The following is a 13,996-nucleotide window of genomic DNA, read 5'->3' as shown; positions in this document are numbered from 1 at the left end:
AGCTGCAGCAGAATTCTTCTCATCTCTCTGCTGGTTCATCTATGTTTCCGTCTCTGTGAAGATTTAAAAAGTCCCTCCTCCTCTCCAGGCTGATAGTTTCTCCATATTTCTGTTCTCCTGTCCTCTCCGTCGTCATTTTTCCTACCAAACAATACGAGCAGGAGTTAACTTTCCACACAGCAGCCTCAGGACAATCATTTCCAAGAGTACAGGGGATGGAGGGGAGTTTCCACATTTCCATATGTTCAGGCTCAAAACAATAAATATCATGGAAGCAAATCTTAAAGTTTCCTGAGAAAAGCTGAACCGTGATTTACCACGTAGTCAGAGTAAAACCTGAGCAGGAAACAACTGATGTCTGTGTTTATAACATCAAAATATATTCTTATTTTATATCTGCTGTTATACACTACATATATTTTGAATATGTTTTGAGCTATATCATGCTAATGCCAGAGTGCTACCAGTACTCAGAGTGAAAGTACTAAAATTAAGATCCAAATTTGATAGTCTTTACCATGTTGGCATCTTAATTAGCATGTGGTCTGGGTTTGTTGTTTTTAGCACAGTGTTTACAGCCCTCAAACAAAGATTTGGTCCTGATACGAAGCTTGTTAATATGTCACTCAGAAATTCAAGCATGCTAATTATACACGTTCTTTGCTTAAATTCTTTCCTTTCCATCCTTCAGTGCTGCCATCACGGGGGGAAGAGAAATAGCCCCGCCCACTCTGGGTTTTGAAAACAAGTAGACAGCAACTTAATCAACTTCAGGCTGCAAATGTGAAAAGACATCTGTAAAAAGTACTCAAACTCGCACACAGGAAGACAAAAGGATGCAGAATCTTAAAAACTGGTGCTAAAGAGTGCTTAAGTACATCTACTGAAAGTCTCTTGTTTTGTTCCTTTGGCAGTAATTTGAATATTTAGTATCTGCTAGTTATTCTGCAATAATGCATTCAGCTCTAAGAGGCTTGATGTCAATATGCTATACTGCTTAAACACCAATCTCATGCAAGCACAATGTTTACCACCATCACCATCTCAGCTCATTGTGCTAGCATGTTCACATTTTCTGGTTTACAACAGCCAAAAGCCCTTGCACACCATTAGTTTTTGTGCAAATTATCAAGCATGTAGGGGGTCAATACATGTATACATGTGCAAATTGTGGCTAATATTTTTTTAAACCTTGGTTGATTTCTTCAAAATTTCAGTCCTGATGAGCACACATCTGACCAATCAAACGCTGGCTGATGCTAGTGGTAGAAGAGTTTTGAAGCAGACAGAAGAGCAAAAACATCCTCCTCTCCAGCACCACGTTTGTCCCCTTTTCATATTAATACCTGTCTCTTGCCAGTGCTTTGTTCTTTATTTTTAATCTGATATTACGTGGTCCGGATTGAGACTGACAGCAGGGAGCTCAACATGTCCGTCGAAGGTAAAAGCGCTATGTGCACAGCTGGACATTTTCCGAAACTACCACATAAAGCTGTATGAAAACAGTGATTCAAAAGATAATGGCAAAATATGAGTTTAGGGTTAGCTTGAAAGTAGTCCAGATATCAAAGGCTCAAAACTCTTCATTATATAAGTCAGAGTTTATTTTTTGGGTTCTTTATGCCTGTGAAAAGATTCAAAGGGACCCCTCCATAGTTCACAAGAATTTTCGTTCTTGGAAAAACTTGTTACTCGTTGACAAGCCATAGACTTTTGCCATACACCGATGGCTATTACTATTAATAGTAACAGATTGCAGCTCGTTAGGCAAATGGCTCGTTAGGGGGGACGCCTGGTTCTGCTGAGTGGACACTGCTCGTTAAGAGTCAAACAATCAGAGCCGCTCTCCCATTATTCTTGGCTTTTCACACACAGTGATTAGCAGACTGTTCACTCTTTTTATAACTTGTCTGTTTGTGTGACAGCAACAGGTTATTTGATTCTATTGAGGCGGTGTTTGAGCAGAAGGGAGGGATTATGACAATGGATATTTAAAAGATAACTTCATGAACTTGTGTAATCCAGTTTCTTCTTTGGATATGCCTGTAAGAAAATTTCCATTTTGTGATATTTTGTTAACATCTATGGTTCTTTACTTTATGAAAATGGATATGTTTTTATTAAGTGAATATGACTCACAAAACACTGCAAAAAAACAAGAACAAACAAGAAAAGGCTTCTATTGAGAAACAATTACCAATCACCATCATTTACAACTATTCTTTTTAATTTTATTTTCTGTTTCAGTGTCCAGACCATAACTTTACTTTTTTGGCTGACCGCTGAGGGCAGCCCTACAGATGGCTCTGTCCCCATACTGACTGCCTCAGTAACTGAGTGAGTGATGCTTTTGTATGAGCCATATACTACAGAGTTGCGTTTGCTTGGACTGAATGCTGACAGTGATGGCTGCCTCCACTGTGTTTACTAGGCTCTAGTGAACATTATGTATGGCTCATCCAAATAGAGTTGCTCAATGGGCGGGGTTTACTTGTGCTGAAAGCCCTGTAATGGTTGCCTCCACTGCTCTAAATACTCCGATATAGCTTTAGCCTCTGTTTAACCAGAACTGGGCTACATTTCTGTATGACAAAGAATAAAACAACCATATGAGCGTTTCATGTTGGGAAAGATGTTTTTACTCCTCTGCTGAGCTGCTTTGGCATGACTATGTGATAGTTGAGGGGGAAAAGGGAACTTGTTGTGTAAACGCTTGTGGACTAGCTGAACATTAGCTCGGCCTTAGACAGAACAACACATTTCATCATCACAGCTAGCACTGAGAGAAACACAGAAAGGTTTCTACAAAAGAAAACAAAGATGCCACTCTTCTGCCTCCCGCTTTGGCATGACAATGTGACAGTTACAGGGAAAGGGTTAGTTGTTTTTATATACAGCTAATGAGTTGTTGTGTCCCAGCTAACGACTAGCAGACCTGTCATTAGCTGGGGCTGGGCCGCAGCCGAGCTTCTGTCTGAGTCACACAACGTGTCTGAATCCAAACAAGCACAGAGAGCAACACTGAAAGCTCCTGGTCTGATTCGGCATAGCTTTCTACGACCTCGACCGCTGGTGGGAGCACACACTGATGAAGAGTTATCATGTGGCTACCACAAAGGGTTAATAGGGAGCCCACACGATCTCATCTAATAAAGAATCCAAGACATATCAGAGCGATCAGAACGGCTCATTTCGAAGATAATACCCACATCCAGCTAACTAAACCAATGAACTGGGGAGTTATGGCCATATAGCGGAGAATGATGAGGAAATGTTCAATAATGTAATAGGCAAAGCTAGCGGACTGCCGCTTCTAGGAAGTGTGGGGGCTGATAAGTTATGAGTTTGGAGAGAAAAGTACTAATTGACGCCGCAGGCTATGAATAGTGTGGCTATTCACGTGTACAAACATGGAGTCTGCAGCATCAGAGAGCAGTGTTTAAAGCCAGTGTATCTGACAGGATGAAGCAGAGCTGGTATGAGGATCAAACACATCCACTGTGGTCAGAACAACTGAGGGAACTGTAGCTGAGGGTGGTCATTAAAGGGAAACAGTATGCCCCGAGGAAAACACATAAGATCCATGGGCAGGTAATAATGGTCTCCACAGGTGTCATGGCCACCACTATTTGGGCATAAAACGTAAGTAGAAAAAACAAAACAAAACAAAAAAAACACCTCAGATCCCGGTGCTGGGCCGTAATCAGGTGTACAAAATCACAATCCATAACGGTCCAGCTAATCATGGCCACCAACAGGGCACCGATCAGAGGAGGTACCATGGAAAAGTTGAAAGACAAAATATTTAATTCAGGTGGTTTAAGAGACTACAAAAAGAGTGGAAAAGGGGAAGATTGGTTGTAAACTCATCACAGGTTCAGAAATAACACTTCAAATCAACTATAATATTTCTCCATAATCACTGTTTGCTAAATCAACTCAAAATTGCAATTGTTATCGCAATAGCAGTGTCAGTGGGCAATTACATAATTGCGGCAATTATTAAGTAGCACTTGAAAGGTTGACAAAAATGCTTGCATATATGCCTTAATGTTACAATAGTGCCACTATTGCACTTTGTAGAAATACCATTAATTCTGAAAAATGTTTATTTTCCGGGTAAACAAAGTTATTTGGAAAGAAATGCTGTAAAATCTTCAGTTTTTTGTTACTTAGTATCTATACGTTTTCAGTTTAGAAATTCACAGTACAAAACAATCATTATCCTGTATTTCTTTGATAACCAAGCACTAACACCGGTGATACCATTTATGTATTACATTGCAATTGCAAACTGCATTACAGTCCAGTATATTGCAACCACACATTCTTAGCAAATCAACGAAGCCCAGGAGACAATTTTATGGAAATGGACACATTAATAGTTTCTTAAAGAAAAGTTGAACCAAATGACAAAGAAAATTCTAAAACAACAAACTGATAATGGTGAATAATGATTAATGGTGAATAATTACCACAGCTTACTAGTCTTATTATTTTATAGATCTTTGTAGGGGTTTTAGCTCACTGTTTTGCTGTGCAGAGAACTCGGCTTTATGTTCACACTCTAAAGCCTTGTTTAAACTTCTGCGTGGAAGCTGTGCCATGCCATAGTGGCCTACACTGCCATGAGCCCTACATCTTTTAGGGTTGGTGAATCCTTGGAGAATGTCAATGCCTAAAGGGTTTAAAAACAATCTTTAGGCTGACATGTTTTCTACATTCACTTTTGAAATCATGTCACTGACATCCAGGTGATTTATTGTTTTTGCCACCTGCAACATTAATGCAGGCTGAAAGCAAAAGTTAAAGTTTAATGGTCCTTTTCCCACAGAGCACTTTATAAATTCCAAACTCCAAAGTACTTCACAAAGGTGGCAAATACATTTCTTTACTTTTACTTTGCATTCATTTCACCCTCACAGAAAAGAAAAGCAGTGGGCTTTGTTGTCCACTGGTGCAGCTGTTAATAAAACAGTTGTGACACTAGAACGAGGCCAAAGCAGGACAAAAATGTCTCTGTGTTTATTGTTGTCATAAATATCCTGCAGATAAACCCCACACATTTATTATTTACTGAGCTATTTCTGAGCATGTTTGTTGGAAAGCATGGGTCTTCATCTGCTAACACAACATGACAGGAAGAGCCCAGTTTTTCTGTCAGCACAACATGCTACAATGACAGAGGAGCCGCAGCAGGGGGTGCTGGGTAATGAGGTTGTTGACATGGCGATGATCGGACCCTTTTTCTTGAAAGCCTTAGTTATCTTGGGATAAGCCGGGTCAGCCAGAGATGTGACCCCTGAAAGCTAAAAAACAGCACAAATTAACACTAATCCATATTGACACAAGACATGTGTTATTTAGGTTAATAAGCTGAATTATTCTTCTGTGAAAAGGTTTGGTCAAAGCTGTTTTCAAAGCTTTAATTATTTCAAATCTGGCATGATAAGTTGATTGAAAATAGACCTCAAATATTTTTGAAAATGTGTTAGTGTAGGTCTTGAAGCAAAAACAAACAAAAAAAGAAAATGCTCTCGTTCCTTGAACAAAAAAAAAGTTATCTGCTGCTTGTACTGCTTTTAAAAGCCTGATTCAGCTAAATTAAGAGGTCGTGTTCAAACACATCATGGTTCATCATTTAATTTCATACACGGTCCTTTGCTCTTAAAAGGTTAATATGCAGAGGACTGAAGTAAAATAGATCACTTCCCAGACATACTTTGCTATGAAACGTAAGCTCTGATAGCTTTAAAATCATTTGTTTCAGCATGCTAAAGCTGGGAATGACAAGTTGATGACACAGTGTTACAGTTTGCAATGATATCAGAGGTCTCTGATGAATTTACCGTCTCTAGTTTGGTGTTAACTTTCATAATATGACGGCACAACATTCAGAATTTTTCAGCATCCTTCTCTCTCACTGTTTTTTAGGTGATAGGCACAATGCTTTTCTTTGTTTATCAACACAAAGGAAATCATTGGATAATGCATTTATTTCATAATGGGGCTTAAAACTTCCAGAAACAAAGCATACTTTAAGAACTTAAAGGATTAGCTTCAGATTTTTGGAAATACGCTTACTCTCATTCTGACAAAGAATTAAGGATGCAGATTGATGCCACTTTGATACCTGACTATAGCTCTGTTATTCTCTCGATCCAGTCTTCATATCACTAGCATCGGGCCAAAACCTTTTACTTTATTTTTTTCCATTTTTTTCATTACTCAGTGCTGTATCTAAGTAGTGAATGGCTACCGTGATTGTGAAGTATGTTTAAGGTGTCCTAAGCTATCTGAAGTCTTTTGTCGTCCACTATACATCTAATAACAAATTTAAACATAACTTTCACAAGAAAAAGACTATTTGGGCATATAAAGTCAGATAAGAACTATCTTAAAAGAGAAACCATGGTGATTTTTTTAGCATGTATTTTGATTTTATTATCTGACCCATCTGTTAACATGGAGAAGGCAGACCTCTACTACTGTCAGTCACTAGGGGGGACTTAAATGTTTTGCCTTTACTTTGAAGGAGCTGTCATGTTGTCCATCTTTGATACAGTCTATGAGAAATACTCTGCCTGTAAGCTATCATGTATCACATGGTTGTAATCCAGTGCATCACTGGCTGTGGATCACTGGAGTTCAAGCCAGGTGGCAGTTTAGCATCATGCATCTGTTCCATTGTCATGATAGATTAGCTCATTGTTTCCCTCAGCGCTCTCCCAATCCCAGTAATGGACTGCTGCTTAATCTGCTTTAATCTGCCACCGCCTGGACACATATCCACTCTGAAAGTGATACCCTCCACAGAGGGACTACTTTGAGTGTGTGTGTCTTCACAGGAGGATTTATGTGTATTCAGACTTGATTACATTTACTTCAGTGCGAGAAGGCTCAACCTTTTTACAGTCATGATGAAGGATAAATGGAAGCTGACAGACACATTTATGGTGGCTGATAGATTAAAAAGGCAATAAAATCAGTCAACAAAATGCTACTCTGCTCTTGAGTTTGTTATTTTTGGCCGCAGAGAGTTTTACGTGCCTCTCTGAAGTTTTTTTCCTTCCTCTCTCTCACTCTGCTTCTGTTGTTCTTTCAAACAAGACACTGACTTTCTCTTTGTTTTTCTTAAACACTTTCATCTCATGTTGAGCAATTTCTTCTTTCAGTACGCTGAGGTCTACAGTTCTCTCTGAGGATGGAGCTGTTTATAGATTAAACCAGAGCTACAGCCTGGTGGTTATATAGTATGACTGCGAGGTAGAAAAAGAGAAAGTTCAGCTAAGGGTCAAAAACAAGGGCTGGGGTGGATTTTGTGGTAGTGTGATTCACAGGTATCTCACAGTGAAGTATGGTCCATTAGGGCCCTATGACCTTTGACCTTCAAAATCTAATTAGTTCATCTTTGACTCAGTGGGAAGATTTGTACATAGTTAAAGAATAAACCAAAGACAATTTTTAAGATATGATGTCACAGCTAATTGATGAACACTAGGTTCTATAACCTTATCCTTAACCTTATAACCTTATATTGTTAGTTTATCTTTGAGTCAGAGTGGACATTTCAACAAAATCCAAGAAAAATCCCCCCTCAAAGATTTCTGAGATATTTTGTTACAAGTAAGGGATGAACACTTGGTGCCATAGCCTTTTCCTCCAAAATCTAATCAGTCAATCCTTGTGTCAGAGTGGATTTTTGAAAACATAAAAAAAATATCTCTTTAAGTGTCCTTGATATATCATGTTCATGAAAAAAAAACATGGGGCCCAATGACCTTGACCTCTGACCACTAAAATTGAATCAGTTATCCTTGAATCAGTGGATGTTTCTGTAAAATTTAGAGGAAAAATCTCTTTAAGAGTTCTTCAGATACGTTCAAAAAAGAAAGGGATTAACATAAATCCCAGTGTTTGGCCTTTGATATCTGAAATCAAATAAGTGTATGTGTGTAAAATTCAAGTCTCCCAAAGCATTCTTGAGAAATCATGCTGGCAGGCAAAGGATGAACATGAGGCCACATGACCCTGGCTTTTGACCTTTTAAAATCCAATCAGTTTATTCTTAAATCAGAGTGGATGTTGGTGTTAGGTTATAAGAAAATCCATCAAAATGTCCTTGAGATGTAATGCCTACACATAGGGGGTGAACATGAGGCCAAATGACCTTGCCCTGTGACCTGTGACTCCCAAATCTAAAATTTCTTCCCAGAATCAGAGTGGACTTTTGTGCAACGTTTGAAGAAAATCCCGAACAAAGTGTTCTTTATAAGGATGCAGGATGTAATTAGCATGTTACCTGTATTGGAAGATGTTGGCTTAAAGGTTTATTAATGGTATTAGCACGTATGAAAATTTCAGCCAATTTTTTTTTTCTATAGTAACATTAATGTTGAATGTAAATATCAGAAAAAAATTAGTCACATGTGTGTTTCCCGAGTTCACAGCAACTTTGTTCCAACATATCTAGTGTGTTAAGACTCAAATTTTGGATTTAATTTTACAGGGTTTGTAACAAAAGTACAATAAAGCACATCCTTGGCTCTTAAGGTAGCACATTCACAAGAAAGGCATGGATAACTCCAAAACATTTCATATTCTTACAACGACACTATCAAAGGGGGCTCAGCAGTGGCTTAGGAAATACGACATGTAGTCTTTTAATCCCTGTGTTTGAGTGCATGTTCAGTATGAATGAGGAAATGAACGTGTGTAAAAGCTGCGAATGGAATGTAGTGTAAAGCGATTTGAGTGGTTGTGAAGCTAGAAAAGCAATATATAAGACCATTTAACCCAGATACTAAAAGATTTGCTTTGATAAACTCAGGTAAAATATTTCAATCCAAGCCTCTTGTTTTGAAAATACCAACAGAATGTCCTGAAAAATGGATTTAAGGTTAATTACTGTACAAAGATTCAAACATACTCAGATAACTGGGAGAGTCTAACGCTAACAACTTGATCCATTAAGTACAAAACAAGACTTTATATCATTTTATGCTTGTATTCAATTAAGAACACCAAGCATCCATCCTTTATGAGCATGGTTTGCTTTAACATACTGTGTGAGAATTTTAACTGCTTCTAAAAATGACTGTTTTTAAATGAGGCCCTTAAAAAGTTTTAGAAAAGTATATATGAACCACAAGCTGATTGATTTTCTAAGTTTTAGTTTATGCCTGTAAGTGCTGTGAAGGGAAATACAGGTGCAGTCTGTGTTTGAAAGTTAAAGTGAAGAAGAGATTTGTTGGAGAATACTGCATTCACAAGTACAGGACAGGATTAACTTAGACATGATAAAGCTCTTTGTTAGATGCTCTGAACATCTGCATGAACCAGTACGACAGCACCAAACAAATTTCTTAAAGAATTCCAAGAACTATTCATCATGTGTCCACTTGACACGAGCTTGCACCAACCATAAAGCTCTCTCACCTGCAGTAGGATCTTATTTCCATCATAGTCCTCCGTCTGCCAGCGGACCTCACTGATCGGGCTGCAGGTGTGAGGCAGCAGAGGCACCAGCGCCCCCACATCTCGCACCCTCACCTCCATCACAGCTGAGTCCAACACAACAGGACTCTCCCCTCGTGGGAGCCTCTTAAACGACAGCTGGATCTCCATCTCCGGGTTGGAGTAGACCACAAAGAAGCAAAAGTCCTCCTTTTTCTGTGCGACTCTCCTCTGAAGCAGCAGCCTGTAAAGCCGCACCATGTCCACATAGTTTTCATGTCTGCAGTAAATGGTAAACCGCACAATTTCTTTCCCATAATGCACCTGACGTACCGCCCAGAGTGGCGTCCCAGGAGAGAGAGTAAAGAAGTCCTGACTGCATGGTGACAGAGGTAACATCCTGCGGCCGTTACTGACTCTTTCAGTGTGGTGGTAGCTCCACGGTGGTTTCTGCAGGGCCCGGTGGAGCATCAGGATCTGCTCCTCGCCTCCATAACCCTCCTGGAGGAAGAGGATGACCGCCATGGCTGGCTGGCAGTCGTCAGCTGGGAGGCCGTTTTGGTGGTGCTTTGTCCGTGGTCGCTGTGAGACGGAGGCCCGCTCTGAGACTCTGAAGAGCTGCAGCTCAGGGTGAACCCACGCCAGCACGGCATCAGCTGCTCGCTGCAGGAACTTTCCCTGACCGGGGTCTGCGATGAGGTGGATGCTGACGAGAAAGGGGTCCTGGAGTTCACCCATGGATAACTCACCTCCACAGACAACAGCATCAAGAAAAGAGAGCAGACAGGGCAAGAAGGGAGAGGGAGAAGACAGAAGAAAGAAAAATAACCATTATCATCAGCGTGTTGAAGTTGAGAAGAACGATATTGGTACAGGCTTTAAAGCACAAGCAGTACAAAGCATTTGGAAAGCTGAATTACATATGATGATTCAATGATTGCTAGGGCTGTCAAGAATAATCAAGTTAATCGGGATTAATCAAGGCCCACAGCTAGTGCACTTATTTTTTTTAATGGTGATTTATTGCAAGCTTAATTGTCCCTTTCAAAACACTTTGGTTGAGACATGACTGGCCCTCCCTGCCGCCATAGTGATGAAAAATAAGTCCACCACTACTCCTTAATGTTATACTTAGAGATCCATAACACAGTGGACAAGTCAAAGGCATCTGAACCTTTTTTCAATCCATAACAAGTTGTTCCTGTATCTAAACATGAAGTCAATTGCCCCCTAGCTAAGACAGTAGGAAAAGAAAAAATGACACAGAAAGAGTTTAAAATGCAAAATAGTAAAATGGGATATAAAGGGTGCAATTTATCGTGATTAACTATAGAAATTCTGAGATTAATTGTGATTAAAAAATGATATGTTTGGACCTTCCTATTAATTACATAGCTGTGCTGCCTTGCCACAGCATTTGAGAACCACTGTTGTAAACGTTCCCCTCTCACAGTCAGGAAGGGGCTGACTTAGTGGATAACTTCACTCATGGTGCAGAAGTGTTTAACATCAAAACCAACAACAGTTCACCAGAAAAACGAGCAATGAAATCCTAGCAGTGACCACTGTACAAACAGGCAACGTCTTAACACTGCACAAGGGCATGATGGGAAAACTCTGCCCCCTTAAATTAAAATGGCAGTGAGTGGAGCTTAGATCGACTGACTCTCTCTCTTATTTTTTTTTTTTTACAAAATTACTCTTTGAGAATTAAAATGAGCTCCAGTTTTTGCTGTGTACGGCTTTTAGAGACCAAGCTTACATTTGAGTACTCACCAAGATGCAGTACAAATCAAGAGCATCAAGGAAAATTAGCCAGATAATCAACTGAAAGTCCTGTTTTCTTGATAGTCGGCACCAAAATTATTAATCGGTTAACCTAATTCCTCATATTTTTGATCATTACAGCCAAACATTCTTGATCAAATGCTCTGTCTAGATGCAGCTGCACACTAGTAGCCATGGCTCTAGTCAGTGGCTACTGCCATAACTCTGTCAATGTTCTTAGATGCTAAGGTATACACTGGTAAACTGTAGCACCAGTAGTATCTCATAGTAGCACTGCTAACTACTAACTTGGTGTAGAAAATTGAATTTTTGTTGGACTGTCAGGCTATAATCACATATCCGATTCTGCACAGGAATATGGATGCTAAGCTGCAAAGCGGGTTGAATGCTGGCAAATCTGCACTGCTAACATTAGCACCAAATGTGCACTGTTTACTCTCTGTCACCATGAGCCTGTCTTGACTAAATAGAGAAATGTTTTGACAGTCTTCTGAGTGTTTTCTTAAATTTAGATTAGTTGATGATTATAATTTGTGTTTAACAGGATTTGAAATTAATTTAAGATGTTCCTCCCCCTTCCCCTTTGACAGTTTAGCATTGTACAGTCAGCAGTCTGCTCTGTTTTCATTCTTATTTATACTAAAATATCATCAAACTGCAGACTTGGCTTCAACTTGACCTACCTGTTTGAAAAATGAGATGCTGACATCACGTTGTAAACTGATACTGAGTTAAGTACCTGCAATGCTTCATGGGTACAAGTATGAGGACTCAGGCTTAACATAAACACCGATTCAAGACTGGTAGCATGGTGATTACAATCAAACATGTACATCTTGTAGATATGGCGAGACTATCTTTAGTTACAAACCTGGAAGAGTGACGCATAATTTGCCAATTACCTCTGCGTCATCTCCTCCGTACACTCAACGTAAACTGTCTGTCATGGATTTATCCAAAATGATGAGAGTTCTCGTGTTTACTAGAGCCCTTTCCCCTCCAGTACTTTCTCCTTTCCTGTGTTTACCTCTTTGTTCAACTTTTCCAATCCTCTCCCCTTCCCACAGGTCTCTCACTTTTCACATTTCACTTATCCAGATCTAATTCCAATCTTTCCCCAATTTTCTATGTTTACCTTTCTCCCCGCCTCTCCCGCCCCCTCCCTATGTGGAGCCGGGCTCCTCTGTGGAGGCTCATTAGTGCCATTAGGAGGTCATTACTGAAGCCCAGAGGAATGTTTCAGAGCACAGCAGGAGCCATGCATTCAGGTGTAACCTCCCTCTGAACCCCTGACCTGTAAAAAGCCTGGTAACCTGGTACAGGTACTTTAAAATTACCCCTGGAGTGATTCCAAAGCTACATTTTAGTCGCTGTTTTCTCTCTGCCGTGTAACGTCCGCACATACTGTATCTCCTCATCTCCACACACCCTCGTTTACTTTTAGAGCCCATTTCTTACAGAGTTTATGTGACATCTCAGGAGACTTGTCCTATTTCGTCTCTTGTTTTCTGGCTGTTTGGAAAGGGCACCCAGTCGGGCACACAGACTTCTTGTCCCTGGCACAGCAGACCTTTTGGTTGTTGCCAGAATCACTCCATGAAACAGAGAGGGGCCAAACAGGGACAGCTTTACTCTCAAGAGTCCTGCTGGCCTTTGCAGAAGGACATTTTCTACTGAACTAAAGGGGTGACATTTTCTAAATGTTAGGATCAGTTTACGAGTAAACATTGTTAAAGGGTGGCTTTTAGAGGTGTGCAGTCACCCAGGGCTTAGAATGATACACAACACACAGAAGTACATCATTTGATTCATTTATAGCTTGGTTTAGTTTGATGTGCTTTGGTTCTCACTATAAATCTCTGAGTGCAACAGCACTGTCATAAAACACAAAGTGACTTCTCCCCCTTAGACAAGGTGTGTTTGTTGACAGAGGGTAGCAAAGCTGGCAAAGATGTGAAGCCTAAGAACCCTGTCATATAACAAAGTGCAATAATACAGACAGATTTTGTGCAAATACAACTCAGCTAGTGTCCACAGCCCTTTCTGGGAAATATTTCTTTGAGCTTCTTGCTGGGTCACTCTCTCTCTCAAGCTCTATCTGTTATTGTATTTTTCTCTGTTTTAGCCTCAGCTGTATCAAACAGAAGTGAGACTGGCTTTTTTTCAGCTGATGGCTACGGTGTATATCCATGAACAGTATGCACTTCTTGCCGGTGAGGTACAGTCTGCTTCCAAAGTTACACGGTGCTTAAAGCAGGTGAGTGGGCACTTTGTGGAAAAGAGGTTGATGTCATTCTCCTCTTGAAAATTGCTGAAAGTTATTAGATCAACTTAAAACTACTATTTTAATTTGGGAAAGTCACAAATCGTTCTAAGCAACCAAGTATGGACTAGTTAAGAAATCAGTTTTGATATGTTTATCAAAATTTTGCAATACTTTGGTATTTTTCAATACCAGGTGTTTAAAAGCAAAAAAAAATCCAAAACATTATTTTTAAGAATTCATGATATTATCATCTTAATATCGATATCAAGCATCCCAAGGTAAAAAAAAGAAAAGCATGAAAACCTCTGCTGGGATGCCGGTTTAGCTCAGTGGGTAGAGCAGGCAGACACAAACAGAGGCTGTAGTCTGTGACTCCCTGGTAGCAAGATTGATTCAGCTCTGTTCTGCATATCTTCCCCCCACTCTCTCTCCTCATATTAAAAAATCTTTGTAATAAATGCTGAAATTTAGAGCATTTATATTGGC

The 13,996-nt window shown here is 39.8% G+C and overlaps 1 protein-coding gene across 1 annotated transcript in view; it reads right to left on the bottom strand.

Annotated features, from left to right (window-relative positions):
• The window catches only part of LOC121522800 (protein FAM124A), a 49,163-nt gene that overhangs the window by 4,190 nt on the left and 30,977 nt on the right, over positions 1–13,996 (bottom strand). Inside the window, exon 4 of the mRNA XM_041807451.1 lies at positions 9,439–10,205. Coding sequence (XP_041663385.1) covers positions 9,439–10,205 — 767 coding nt within the window. The remainder of the gene's footprint in view (positions 1–9,438; positions 10,206–13,996) is intronic.

The sequence above is a fragment of the Cheilinus undulatus genome, linkage group 15, assembly GCF_018320785.1.
Source record: "Cheilinus undulatus linkage group 15, ASM1832078v1, whole genome shotgun sequence".
NCBI lineage: Eukaryota > Metazoa > Chordata > Actinopteri > Labriformes > Labridae > Cheilinus > Cheilinus undulatus.
This window is presented reverse-complemented; position numbering and strand designations above follow the sequence as displayed.